The sequence below is a fragment of the Columba livia genome, chromosome 9 (assembly GCF_036013475.1).
Source record: "Columba livia isolate bColLiv1 breed racing homer chromosome 9, bColLiv1.pat.W.v2, whole genome shotgun sequence".
Taxonomy (NCBI): domain Eukaryota; kingdom Metazoa; phylum Chordata; class Aves; order Columbiformes; family Columbidae; genus Columba; species Columba livia.
Genome location: NC_088610.1, coordinates 22,187,998 through 22,202,535, shown reverse-complemented (window position 1 = coordinate 22,202,535; position 14,538 = coordinate 22,187,998). Strand labels below are relative to the sequence as shown.

General features: G+C 41.7%; 1 protein-coding gene across 7 annotated transcripts in view; it reads left to right on the top strand.

Moving 5' to 3' along the window:
- Window positions 1-1,163: 1,163 nt before the first annotated feature.
- Window positions 1,164-14,538, top strand: part of ARMC8 (armadillo repeat containing 8) — a 66,578-nt gene continuing 53,203 nt past the window's right edge. The window contains exons 1-3 of one of the 7 annotated variants that reach the window (XM_065073090.1): window positions 1,164-1,427; window positions 3,420-3,496; window positions 6,124-6,222. In XM_065073090.1, the coding sequence (XP_064929162.1) occupies window positions 1,383-1,427; window positions 3,420-3,496; window positions 6,124-6,222 (221 nt within the window). In that variant the 5' untranslated portion in view covers window positions 1,164-1,382. Of the gene's footprint in view, window positions 1,428-3,419; window positions 3,497-6,123; window positions 6,223-9,546; window positions 11,204-14,538 lie in introns of those variants that run through there. The other 6 variants (XM_065073091.1, XM_065073094.1, XM_065073092.1 and 3 more) reach the window with 6 other exon arrangements.

Genomic DNA, 14,538 nt, shown 5'->3' with positions numbered 1-14,538 from the left:
ACTTTTCAGTCTGAATTAATATGTTTCTAAAGCAAATTATTCTGTCTTGTGTCATCCCACATCCTCCCCTTGCTGCTAAATGTGTTTTGGCTTTCTAGAAAGCCCGAGACTTTGACAACATTGAATACTGATTTTTTTTTTTTATTTTTTTTTAATCTTTAAAGATATTTTTTATAAAGTATTTCAGCATCTATTGAGCAGAGTGCAGCTGGTAAATATAGTTAACGTAAAATTTGTTTGCATATGAATCATATCTGATTTATATAGATTTACTGTACCCTTTCTTGCAGCTGTTCACCTTTTTTGCATTTTTAAGTGTCCTCTGTTGTGCTCTTGTCCATTGTGGATTTTCCCTGGCACCAAGAATGGAAGCTTTGAACTTAAAGTTTCTACAGTAAAGACCAAATATTCCAACAATTATGTAAAACACTAGGGAAGGCTGACAAAGTTTAATCAACTTCTAAGGCCCAGAATCTTCAGTCCTCCTTAAAAAGAAGCTTTAGAGTCTTTTTGAAACCTTCTGACTTTTTAAATTTTGGTGAGAAACTGCTGGAAAACGTTTCTCTGTCAGACCTGAGCATCACAGATTTTTCAGTATTGTGAGACTGCTTAGTCTAAACCTGTTTTTGCTTTTACCTATAAAGTGCTTGAGAAAAGTGTTCACCTGTTTCATTCCAGGCCAGCACACGCATCTTTTAAGCATGTTATTCATCTACTTGGAGAAAAACAAAGAAAAGGGCTATAGCATTTTTTTAATAAGTGGAATATTTTATTTAAATTAAAGACAGTGAAGTCAACTTCTGTCAGTTTGTTGTGCTCCCATTGCCCTCTTCAATCTCTAACAGCTGCCAAACCTGCCTTTACCTCACAATTGCAAAAATTAAGTCGCCTGAACCTGATCTGTGGTGTTTTTACAGTCCCCCCTGCCATTTACCTCTGGGTGTTTTCTCCAAAAACCGAACGCGGACAAACACGCGGTGCAGCAGCTTTTCCCGCCGCTCGGGGGCGCGCTCGAGACGCGCCCGCACCTGCCCCGCGCATGCGCACGGCGGCAACCCCGCGCAGGCCGCTCCGGGGCGGAAGATGCGCATGCGCACGAAGCGGCCGCGGCGGCGGGGCGGGGTGCGCGCGTGCGCCGCGGCGGCGGGCTGGCGGAAGGTAGCGGCGTTTCGGCGTCGGCCGATTCGCTGAGCGTGAGGCCGCGGGGGCCCCGCCCACCCCCCGCCGCCGTTGCTGGTGCTGCCGCTTTCCGCACCCCCCTCTCCCGCCTCGCCCCGCCCGGCGGCGCTGCGCTCCGCCATGAGCCCGTGCCCGCCGGCGGCGGCAGCGGCGCGCGCGCGAGCGTGAGGGCGCCGCCGCCGGAGCTGTCTGCGTCCGCCAAGATGGCGTGTGTGCTGGAGGCGCCGCTCCGCATGAGCGTCCTCTCGGTGAGTGCCGCGGGCCCTGCGCCGCCGCCGCCCCTCAGCGCGGCCGCCGGGGGGGGCGCCAGCCCGCGGCTGGGCTCGGCCTGACCTTGGCCTTGGCGGGGGCCGGGCCGAGGCGGGGTGCGGGGACCCCCCGGCACCTGCCGGGCCCCTTTGTGTGGTACCCGGGGCTGCGGGTGGGCCGCGGTGGTGAACCCCCTGTCGCAACAACTTCTTCCCATTCCTTTTCTTTTTTTCCCCCCCTTTTCTGAGGAGTCTGTCCCCATTTTCGCTAGCGGCACCGGCTCTTCCGAATGCATTTTTACCTGTCGACACGACTTTCGCTCTTCACTTACCCTCTTGGAAATGTTTCTGCTCCTTGCCAAACTCCCGCTCAGCAAAACGAGGGGTCGCTGACGTTATCTGGAGCTGCAGTTCCGGCGCTGCCGCAGAGCGGGGTCTCTCGGCGGTTCGGGGCGGGTGGTGCCGGCCGGGGGGGTTCTGGTGGCCCAACGCTGATGAGCTCGTTAATCGCCGTTGGGCGGGCGGCAGGCGGCGAGTGCGCCGGGCAGGGCCGGGGGCGGCGACATCTACCCCGGGGACGACGGGGAGTGAGTTGTCCAGCTGCTCATCAGAACCCACAATGCAGAAGGTGTAGCGTGGATACTGCTTGAAAGAACCGAGCTTTTGGGCTTTTTTTTTTTTCCTTAGAATTTCTTTCTGTGTAACTGATCGTGTTGATAAATTATTTTAGGGGGCTACCTTAAAAACTTGTTTGTCTGGGCATGAAAGCCCTTCTTCGACATATTGCAAACCTTGTAGTTGATAGGCTGAAAGCCAGGGTATGTTAGAAACAGAAAGCAGCAGGAACTCTGAAATCCAGAAGAATTTTGCATATAAGTGTGTAGATCAGGTAGATTAAAAATCAGCTGCTCTTCCCAAAAATACTGTTGTTCGTTACATGGTGGAAGTTTATTTCTGTAATTTATTTCGCATAATTCCTGGAGACAAAGGCGTCTTGCTGCCTCTAGATGATTCTTCTTTTCTCAGAGTTACATGAGACCACAAGCAAGAAGCTGCTGGTGCTTCTGACATCAGGGTGGGGACCACAGGAACACATTCAGCCCAAGAGTAGATACTTGGAAAAGCAAGGAAGAGTTTATAATTTCCTTATAGCTTCTATCACAAAAAACTCGTAGGGAAAAAAATGGGAAAAGTCTAATAAAAAGTTGAGCTGGCAAAAAGAAAAAAAAAAAAAGCGAGATAATGTGAACACACCCTGGCACATGTTCGTGAGAACCTGGAGGGAAAATTCCCTTCCCTTTTCCCACTCTTATTTTTTGGAACGCGCCGTCTCCAGATCATTTGTACATAAATGTTTAGCTTACAAGCACGGTCCTGTTGCTGAGAAGAGAGTTTAGTTTGTCTTATAAAGTAGCTACAGGAGTGTTGTGGAGAATATTGTGCTACTGCCCCTGTTGAAGTTGGGTGGGACAGTACATACAGTCTCTGAAATGCGTAGTTATTTTACTATAAAGTAAGTTACAAGCAGCTTATTTTCGAGAGCTTGTTTGTGGGTATGCTTCTTGAGCAACATTAGCTGCTCTTATAAGCTTTTCTTTAAGGAATTCATTTTTTTTCTTTATAGTAATTAAACATAATAAAATTGGAATTGAAGGCAGTGCTGATAACTGAAGTAGACCCCTTTTATGTGCCCTGTGCATAAACATATGAATAGCTGGCAGCACTCTGTCACCTTGCTTTGACTCCAAACACATTGTTATCCACATTAAGCACGTCATCTTCTTTAAATCACACTTAAACGCAGGGTTAATTCTTTGCGTGGATGTTGCCCAGCAGTAACACACTGCACATTTAAATATGACTCTGTGGTTTCGCTGCTATCTTGCCTGGTAGGTTTTTCAGACTTGGTGCTCCATTCACCGTTCCTGTGTATCTGCCATTACATGAGTTGATACAAGCTATTAAAATATGTTTATTTCCTTTTCTCCACAGGAGGTAACGGCTAGCAGCCGCCACTATGTTGATAGATTATTTGACCTCGATCCTCAGAAAGTCCTGCAAGGTGTCATGTAAGTCATCTGAAACACGCTGGGGCTGTTGGTTGTGTGTAGGCTGGGTTTACTTGAGTTCCACTAGAGTTGTATGTCAAGGGCAAGAAGCTCTGCCTATCTTTTTTTGAGAAATCTTGTTGGAAAATTTCAGTGAAAACATATCAGTATGGTTTCAGCAGACTGTCTCTCTGCATATGGTTTATAACGCAGCCTCCCAGTTGCCAGAAATGGAGTTAAGCATTCAAAGTATCTTTTTTTTTTAGTACGTTTCTTCCTTTGGCCACCTTTTGCTCCTTTTCTAAGTCTGTTGAGATTCTTTTCTCTTATTCCACTGCCAGTTAGTGTGCCTGCCTCCTGCTTTTTCTCCTACTGCTGTGCCTGAGTGTTGGTGCTTTTTTTTTAAATGCATGACTTCTATCTCACTGGTGGAAACGCTTCCATAGAAATTAATTAAGATGCAAATTATTTTTCTATGCTTCTGTTGCATGCTGGTGATAAGGAGTAATAACTGAAGGAGTGAGTAGAAGACTTGCCCTGCTGAATAGGTTGTAAAACTGGTGCAAAGAGCTGGGTATTTTCTTGCTGCCCTTGGGCTGTGAGCTTTCCCTTACAACCACACAGAAACATGGCAAACAAATCCTTGCCCAGGACTGACTTTTGGTGGTGAAACCAGACCTGTGGCTATCCAGCAAAACACCAGAAGGTGTCACAGGACCAAGTGAATCAGAAAGCCAAGGATGTTGGTTGTGTTCCTTGAGACACTCTGGCAATATATCAGAATTAGTGTCCCTTTGAAATATGTTGAAAAACACAACATGCATAAAACTGTCTTGGAAACTTTATTGGTTGAAATACACCCTTACCTGTATAAAAACTTTTGGTACACCAGCCTAACTAGGTACAGGTTCTTAACTCTTCCCCGCAGGAGAGTTTCTGCCCCTTGGTCTTCTTTGTCCACTGCTCACAAGGGCTGGCGTGAAGGTCCCAGGGGTAAGGATGTGTCTCATCCTGCATCCGAGGGGATTGACCGAGCTTCTCTTTACTCCTCAGCAGATGCTTTGAGCCCTGGGTGGTGCTCCCTGCCTGCTCTTCTTTATTTTTGAAGGACAGGAGCCTACAACCCTTGGTAATCCCTTCCCTCTCTTTTGAGGTGTTATTCATTCTGATTTCCCAGAAACAAAAGTTTTACGTGTTATCTTTGTCTCATCTAACATTTGAAATTCTTCATCTTGTCCACAGATGTCAGTCGATTCTATGCTGACATGCTTTTCTTGCATCTGAAGACAAGAAAATGACAATTTATTTCACAGTAGCTTTCAAAGGGCAGATTTGGATGGTGAACCATAACTTTGGTTAAAGTCCTAATTCTGAGAGTGTATCTTTCCTGATGTTAAGCAAATCCTGTATGTCAGACTTGTTATTTTCCGAATATAGGTGGATGCATGTGCAATAGTCCAGTGTAGAATAGTGTTTGTATAGAAATAGAATTTAGAATAGTATATATATATATATAAAATTCTGTCAGTCCAAGATTCTTTTTGGGCAGAAAAACACTACTTTGGCCTTCTTTGACTTCAGGGTATCTGAAGAGGTGTTGAAGTTGGAACTAATTGATAATTTGGGTTGGAGTAGAAGAGGATTAAAGTTGTACCAGAAGTGTCTGTCAGAAGCTTTGCCAGATATTCTGCATACTTTGCTAGACATCTTTGGTTCTTAAGATGTGCTGTTTTGTTTTTTTCCTGCATCCTGGCTGAAAATACTGACGACCTAGATTTTTCTTTTGATTGATGGAACTGTATGAATATCAAGGATCAGAAAATAGGCTGTCCTAAGAGGCTTTGTTTCTGCAGATTGTCTTCGGTTACAATAGTGCTGCTCTTCATGTGCTATTAAAGACATTTGAATGAATAACTTGGCTTTGGGGCTTTTTCTAATTGCATCCTTGTAATTTTAATGAAAACCGGCTTCTGAATGAGGTTTGATCAAGGTAAAATATAGGAACTTGAAAATCATGCCAATCCAGTTATCATCTTCTAACTTGAGAAAGTTTTTAATTACATATTCTGAAGGTACGTAGGTGATCGAATCTCTTATTTTCCTGTCTTTCCCATGAATTGTCAGAGAGGTTGTATTCAGAATCTTGTTTTGCCCAGGCAGTGAAGCCTTACCTGGCTAGGAGCTCTTTCCTTTTCCTCCTCATGGGAAAACTGAGAAACCATTTCACTTTCGCCCAGTACTGCTGGATGTGGTTCCGTTGATCTTATTTCAAAATGTCGAGTTTCCTGCAGAACTTCTGTTCACATAATTTCTGTCATTTTAATCTGGGTGTTGATTGTAGGCAAGAAGGAGGGAATTTTGTGTACCTGCCAGTAAATAATGATTTTCAGTTCAGGATTTGAAATGTTGAGGTCCTTACAAGGATGATTTCTGCCTTTTACTGTACCTGATAGTGAGCTATTTAAAGTGTGCAGGGCCCGCATCTTCCTAGCCACCTCGGTATTGCTGCGTATGTATTTACCTTTCTCTTTACTGTCTTTATAAATGAGCAAGCTTAATATAGTAGTTTCCTTCTTTAAATATAACCTCTGTGTTGTGGCCGTGCTTATGCTTGAGAGGTCTTATCAGTTTGCTTTGTATCTACTCAGGTGCTCTTCCAAACCTCTCATCTTCTACATACCCTTCTACAGTTCAGATTTTCTCAAATGCGCTTTGACTGCATTCTGCAAGGTCAGCATTCATGTCAGGTATGCGGCTATTGAATACATTTAGTGTTGACAGTGCATAGACTACCTCAAATGGATATCACAGGGGATGAAATACTAAATTCTCTCAGAAGTTCTCTTAAATGTGTTGCTGTTATTGGCAGAGGAGCAGAACATAGATAGCTCTGTAGATTTCTGCATTGTTTTAAGAGCTTCATGTGGCCCAAGACGGTTGCTGCAATATCATCCTGTGCTTTGCAGTGTGGCAGGTTAAAAAACAAACAAAAACCCAAACCAGACCAATTCTGGGTGTCGATCCTTAGACTACATTAGCTTTTCACCCACTGTTAAGCTCAGGACCACATTCACATGCCAGACTGCCTGTTTTTGTCCTCCGATTTAGTTGCTGCTGACCAGAGGGGGCTTCTTTGAGGGACACTTTGTCTTGCTTACGTTTAGCCTGATGCCTTCAAAGAGACAATCTATCATTTTACGAGAGCTATGTAATTCCATTGCAAGGGCTGTCTTTGAAAAGAGCATTCTTTCTGACAAATCTGGCTTACTCAGGGTCCCAACTGTTTCTCATCAGGCTGTTCCTCAGTAGTCAGAGGGTATCATCTTTTATGGCTTGTAAATAATCATCTTTGTGGTGCACTGAGAATTCCTGTGCTACTGTGCTTTTTTTGTCCTTTCTGAATGTGCTTACCCAGCCAGCTGGATTTACTAGACAAGCATTTTCCAAACTTGTGTGCGCATTTTATTTCTTAGGAAAATAAACATCCTATAGAAATGACAGTTGGTACTGATGAACCAATTTAAAATGTACATCTACAGTATTTTCCTTTTTCCCAGGGAGCACATCTAGTGCTGTGGTAGGAATGCTAGTACAAATCTATGCAGTATATTTAATTTGAGTTACGTATGCTTTCTGCACAGCATGATTTTTGAGAACTGATGTTGTTGATAAGGAAATACAATAGCTGACGTATGGGTAAGACCTTGCAGACCATTTTTAATCTGACAGTTATGTTTGGAGGGTCCATGCAGACTTAGACTGACAGTGCTGCAGTGGTCAGTGATTGTGCTCTGAGCTTTGTAGACACTGAAATTTTGGTACAACCAGGATGTAATTTGGCTTACCTTTGTGGTAGGTTGTTGCATACAAAGTTAGGAATCTGTTGAAGGCTCCTCTAAGGGTCATTGGACTTGCATTTGACTGCTTGCTGGTTTCTGCCTTCTTCAATCAGAAGATACCAGGAGGTAGTCACAAACCAGGAAAAAAAAAAGCTTAAATTTTAAGTAGTGGTGCTGCTTTCATGGAACCTGTCTTGTGTCTCTTTTGTGGTCAGTTGCTTGGTAATTAATTGGGAGCACCTCAAACAGTATGTGTTTTTCACATCCAGCTTTTTCATTTGTGTACTGTTGGATTTGAAAAAAATGTTCCAGGCACGTGTTTAGATGACTGTATAATGGTGTCTTGTATTTCTCAGCGGTGGCAATTGGAATGAGAGCATCAGTGCAGTGATCCACACATGCCTGCAGGGAAACCTGCGTGAAAGATAAAAGGCAGCTTCATGGAGTGGGAAGAGAAGAAATTCCCATCTCAGTTCTAATGGAGCAACAGGTGCCTTCTTCAGACAGTTATAAAGAGGCTGCTTCTGCCTCTTGTTCTTCATGTGCTGTTAAACAAACCTTTAAGACTAAATAGTGAACGGCACTTGTTTTCACATTGTGCATCCCAGACATATGCTATCTCATTATCAGTCTCTCAGTGGGCACTTCCGAACCTAAATTTTCTGCTGGAGCCATGTTTTGTTCTTTGGTTATTCCTTCACTTCAGTTCTCACCAGAATGGCCCTGTGGAGCCAGAGTAGTCCTTAGAAGATTGTTCCTGTTATTCTTTTCCTCTGTACATTTTTTATTGATTCTCTTATCTCCTAGACAGTCCTCTGTGGTAAATGCACATTCTTTCAGATGCAATAGGGAACTTTGAGGTTTAACTGGCTAAGAACAAGTGTTGTAATTTTTTTAAAGCATTATTTTTGTGCAGCGTCCTTCATGTTTTGAGGGAACCGGCTCCTGAGTCTCCTCTGTTGATACTTCGTGATTTACAGGATAGGCTCTTTGTGGCTTGGAACTGGAAGGCTTGTTCTTTTTGTTGCAGAGTCTGAGAGAAATTTGAGCAGGTTTAGGTTATGCTGAGGGGGTGCTGGGAGCGCTCCTCTATTTCTTGATTTCTCTCTCTCAGAGGGAAGCTGAGGAATTTCATAGCTAGGCAAGCTCATCAGAGTGGTAGAAGATGAACAAGAAAGGCCTCAAACACCATTTGAGAGTTTAGTAATGCTCTGTGAAGAGTGGTTTTGTAGAGTGATATGGAAGAACAGTGTCGATACAGAGGGAAGTGAAGAGGATGCAAGAGGAAGAACATGTGTTCCTGTCACAGAGTAAGATACTTTCTTGCTTCTGTGCTTTCTTTATAGTGCTGCAAAAGGTACAAATGCATAATGCTATTTTTTCGCAAGTAAATTGTTATGCATTGTATCTCCTGGTTCAATATTTAGTGGCGGGCTAAACTTTAGGCAGTTTGGCATACCTATTACATTTGGCTACCAATCTTTAGCCTAATAGGGTTGTTCAATATTTCAGGCCTTGCAGTTGCTGCTCCGAGCAGGTGGGAGGATTACTGGTTAATGAGACTGTTTCAATGAAGCCACTTTTCTCCAAAATCCCCCTCTTGATGCCAACCTCGGAGTTGCTGTGATGGTTTCAGGCTGTAAGTAGCATGAGAGAGGAGAAACAACTTCTATCAGATGTAGCTGGAGAAAAATCGAGTGTTGCTCATAAAAGTCTTGAGGTCTGAGTCAGAAGAAGCAAACTTCAAGCTGAGCGCAGTTGAATACTCTGAGGTAATTCAGAGTTTAACTTTATTAATCTGTTAGACAAATGGAGAGGTTGTTGCCTGTAAGGGAGGGCAATATGTAGCAGGTAGCTGAGGGAAAAATAGTTGTCGTACCCTTTGGGGGTGTTTAAGGGGTGTTATTAAGAGTGAACTCGAGGTTGGGCCTGAGGGATCTGTGCCACAGAATCAGCAATGCTGCCAATTTTATGATTCTTAATATTTGGAGTTTGATTTGTTTGTTTGTTTCTAAGCTGCCAATTCAAATTGATTGGAATCAGCATAAAAAAAAGAAAATGGAATTTTTCTTACTTTCCAAAACAAGCTAATTTTCAGTTTGCAATGTGGAACTATGTTCTTTTCGGCTAGCTTTCTGTGAATGGTTGACATCTCCAGTAACATTCCAAGGACAGAACTCTGTTTACCAACTAATTTGTCTACCAGATGATTAAAATTATTTCAGTATGTTTGCTGTAGTGCTGGTGCTGAATTGATAATTCAAATGTCTTCAGATTTTTCTTTGGGAATTGTCAAGTAGCAGGAAGGCTAGCTGGTAAAATGACTTGCTAAAACATATTTGAAACATGCATTGTCTGAAATGTCCAGTAACTCCCCCATATGTAGAATGAGAGAGTTTATTTGGATATAGATAAATTAGGCGTTTCTGTCCTAGCAAGCACTTAGCTGTTTGAAAAAGGAAATTTAGGCATGGCTAAAGCATATGGAGGCCAGTACATCATCTTAGCTATTGGCTCTTTGGAGCTAAAAATGTGAGGCTATACTTTTCTGTTGCAAAGATTTCAGATCATGGTAATCTAATGGGGAGTAGCTCTGTCCAATTAACAGGTTTTGGTGATCCCTCAGTGATTGCTGGCCTGAGTGGCACACAGGATTAGGAGCTCACCTCTCAGAACAGATAAGCAGGTGCTGGAAGGCCGTTTTAAGGTATTTTCCTGTACTGAATGAAACTTATTGGTTCTGTATGTGAATGATTCATGGTGGACAACATTCTTTTGATAATGAGTGGTCAAATGGGAGAATGGACAAAAAGAACTTTGAATCAAGAGACGGTGAATGAAAAATAGTGATAGAAAAACGTAGTGTTACAGGATGTCCCTTTGCATAATGAGATCGCATTGAATTTTTGCTGCAAGTGTGGGATATACTGTAAAATGCTGAAGGCGCTGCTTCATCCTGGGAGGCGAAATATCCTTGGGGTAGATAGAGGCATTAAAAAAAAAGTAAGTAACATAGTTACATTTGATGGTTTGGGTCATTCATCTGAAGCAACAGTGGTGAAGGCTGTTATTTTCCTGTGGTTTGACTGTTACGGAGTAGCTGTGAATTAAAAAAAATAAGTCTTTTGCTGATCCAGCATCACAAAGCAGGAGATCTCTTGGTTTCTGAGAGTTCTGCTGGGCTGAAGCTGTTTTCCCCACGCCTGTGTTTGGATAATTCTTTGCTATCACAACCTAGTTTATTTAAATAGAGATTGATGCTGAAATTGAAATGCTGATATTAATAATACAGAGCTGTAGCTGTGGTTTGTGTGGTTTTGCTTATTTTGGTTTTAAAAGTTTACATAATAAAAGCTAGCTAAACTCCCATCCGCCACTGACTTCAGGCATTTTTAAATTTGAGCTACATCATCCTTAAGGCCGAGTAGGAGATTTTTCTATTGATTAACGATCTCACGCAACTTGTAGCACGATTTCCAGACTCAGTGCAAAGGATGAAGCAATAAAACACCCTTGAGGGAGAGGTGGGAAAAGCGGCATCTCCTGTTTTGTCAGATAATTTAGGGATTTGAAAGGAGCTTGAGTTGAAACTGCAGCCAAAGATGTGGAGAGCTGAAGTCGTTAACCTCGATGTGGAAGGCTGGCATGTGAATTGATGTACCATAAGCTCTTATATGTCATAAAGTTTTGATATGAGCAGCTTCTTCCGTCTGTCACACACAGAGCAAGTGGGGAAAGCTGCCATAGATTCAGGGTTAGGAGTAAGGGGTAAATATTTCTAGCTACAGGTATGGATCACTGAAACAACTCACCTTTCTATTTATGGATCACTGAAACAACTTACCTTTCCATTGGGTAGACTTCCCTTGGCAAGAAAACTTATGACAAGGTAAGTTGCCCCTCCAAAGAGGATGCTTCAGATAGATGTTCAAGCAGTTTTCATTGCGATATGGAGAAGCTTGGTTAAACAGTCACTTTTAGCATCATGTAATTCGACTGTTCTGCATTGCTGTAATCATAGCCATATGCTATTTTTCTACAGCACTTGGATTTTATGCAGTGCCTGAGAGTACAGAAGTCGGATTGGCAACAACCGTGGATTTCGGGTTTCCTTGTTTAAATGTTGAGTTTGTTTGGTTTGCACTGTTAATTGTGTAACAGTTTCTAAGTGTTAAACAAATCGAGTAACAGCGTTTCTGTGTGCTGCTTTGTTCTTTCCTGTAAAATAATCTTTTTCTATGTATCAACTGTTAGTTTTTGAATGGAATTAGAAATCTTGAAACTTTTCTTCCCAACCTGATGATTAACCTTAAAAAAAATAAGCTGATTTATGATTTCTGTGGTTTGCTGGAGTTGGCAGGAGTTGTGAACATTTAATTCACTTGGTTGGACTAGCAGTCATGTTAGTACAAACATGCTCCCTGCAAAAGGGTTAGAAAACAACTCACTTGTTGGGTGATGAACATAATGATGGACATATTTTAACATGCAAAGATTTGTCATTAATTCCTGTTGTTGATTGTTTTGCATCTGTCCATAAAAATGAGAGAGTGGGGTGGAGAAGGAAGAGGAGACAAAAGCTGTAGAAAGTTTAATTGTCCAAACTTCTGCTCCACATTTATATTCTGACTCGAGTCCAGCCAGTCCAGGTCCCATTTGCTTATATGATACTGAAAATTAAACACCTCTCCTGAAGTTGGGGCAGACAGTTCTTATTTGAGGTATGTCCTCGTCTCAGCTACCAGTACCTCTGCTTTTTCGAAAACCTTTTCAGAATGATGCTTTGCGTCATTCTATTGTTCGTAATTTTGATCAGCTTCTCATAGATAAATCTTTTGGTCTGACAGTGCATTATTTCGGATGCTTGTGTATAATCATCTCAGAATGTCTTGTAGCTATTTCATACTAAGTGTGAAAGCATTGACTTGAAGTTTCCAGGACTACTTTTCCTTCTGTGATTGTTCATCTCATGTTTGATACCCTTCTCTGTCTAGGAACCTCTTATGTATGGCTACCTGCTCTATTTTCAAAAGATATAAGATGAGAAAGTATCGCACAGGGTGTTTCTTTCCTCCTCTTCTGTGTGGTTCCTATTGCTGCTTCCTCATCAAGTCACATGAGCTTGTTTCAAGGTCTTTTGTGTTGCTTTGCTAGAAGGTGACAGAGAAAAGTCCCAGGGCTTTCTGTGAGAATTTAAAAATGTCTTATGTTTGTGCTTGTTTTACCGTACTTAAAAACATAGGCAAACTCAAATCCTTACTGAGGGGTCTGTGCAGCCACGTTGCTTTCTCGTGATCCCTTTTGCAGAAGAGGTGCAGGTGTTGGGCTTCCCTAGGAATGCTTAGAGCGCTGTTCTAGAATGCTAATATTCTCAGGACTTAGACTTTTTTTTTATTGGCGAGGAATCATTAAAACTTAAAGGCCATGTTTTACTCGCAAATTGTATTTAACATTGCTTCTTGCTTACCTGAAGTGGATTATATCTAGTGCCTTTAACAATTACACATTAAGCATCAGAATAAAAACATTAACGGCACACAAACTGGCAGAGTAATTCCTCTTGTAATTTCTGTCAAGCTGCAGTTGGATGGAAATTAGATTATTTTTTGATGTAATGTATTCCTAATATATTTTATTTTAAACACTCATACTGTGTGGAACTAGCATACTTTTGAAACTAGCATGCACTGCATTTTACTTATAGCTAATTAAATGAACTGATTGCTTCTGCGTTGCTCTGTTCCAATAGATTGTTAGAGCTGATAAACCTCACCTGATAATACTTTTCTCCTTTTTTAGAGTTTATAGGAAGAAAATAAGTCTTTCTGCTTTTAAAACTTCTATTTAGTTTCATAACTTAAAACTGAGTGTTCACAGGATTGAACTGATGAAATATATTCTTATTTCTTTAAGAAGGACTGAGAGTTGGAAAAAGCTGGTTTAGCACTTCAGGAAGCAATATTTCCAAGTGCTTAGCTAGGATCATTTTGCTGTATGTTATTGTTGGCAGCCTATGCTATCCTGCTTGAATGTTTTTTCACATAAATTACTTTATTACATTGTGGTAAATGCAGGCATAAATATCAGCTATCAGATTTTAAATCTATGTCTTAAAATTGTTGTAACTTGGGTTATTTTGTTAAATGGCTTTGAATTTAGATTGGAATAGTTTTGAAAAGGCTGTGTGTGCATCTCCCTCTTTTGGAACATGGTCTTTGCACAGATTAGGCCTAGAATCACCATAGACTAGTTGTTCTTTGCAAGTTCTCATCTCTTTTTAATTGTATTTTTGCTGCTGTTTCCTTCTTCCTCATTTCAAGGACTCCTTTTCACAGTAGGAAATGGGAGCAGTATGCGTGACACGTGGAAATCAAGCGGGTATCCAGTTTTGGACTACAAATTTCTTAGGTTTCTTTGTTACTTCTCATAGAAGATAGCGATCTTTACTGCTTTTTTCTCCTTGGATGACTCACATGTCATCTTGGATCTGAAATCAGTCAAGCTCAAACTTGTTGGAGACTATGTTTTCAAATCAGGGAGTTGCCCTCCACTTTTCCAAGGTCCGTGATTCACCAAGGTAGACGCGGACAGCACGTTGTACTTCTTACAGAGATTAGCCTTCTGATGAGGAAAATCTCCATAATGATTTTTCAGAGTAAACAACACAAAAGTCTACTATTATTCAACATTAGATTATGGCATTTTAAGGATATTTCTTGGTTTCCATATCCAGCTGCTTCCTGGGTATTGAATAGGTTCATTTCTCTAAGAGGCAAATTTGAAGAGATAAGCACGTCACAGAAGTTGGGAGTGCCAAGGCACAATGCACACAAACACAGTCATCTTTGAGTCCTGTGTCTGACAGTTTTCGATCACCTTACCAATTTGAAGGTATTTTACTTGCTTGCAAGGTAAAGTAGTCAAATGATCTTGTGCTGGGTTTGTCACGACTCTCAAGCTTGTGATATTTCTTGTCTCTGCTCTGATGTTTCTGAGGAACTGTATGAACTAGGATGGAGCAACTCACCTGAATCATTTACAGAGCAGGATTGTGACCTCTCTCAACCTCTTAATTTGAGTATTATGAAACTTGACCATGTTTCTGCCACTTCTGAAATGGTCCCTATGTCAAATTTTAATAGGCAGTACTTACTACATATTAAATGGTTCTAAGCTTAGCAAGCTGTGATTCTATTATAGAGTTGGTGCAGGAGTCACACAAGT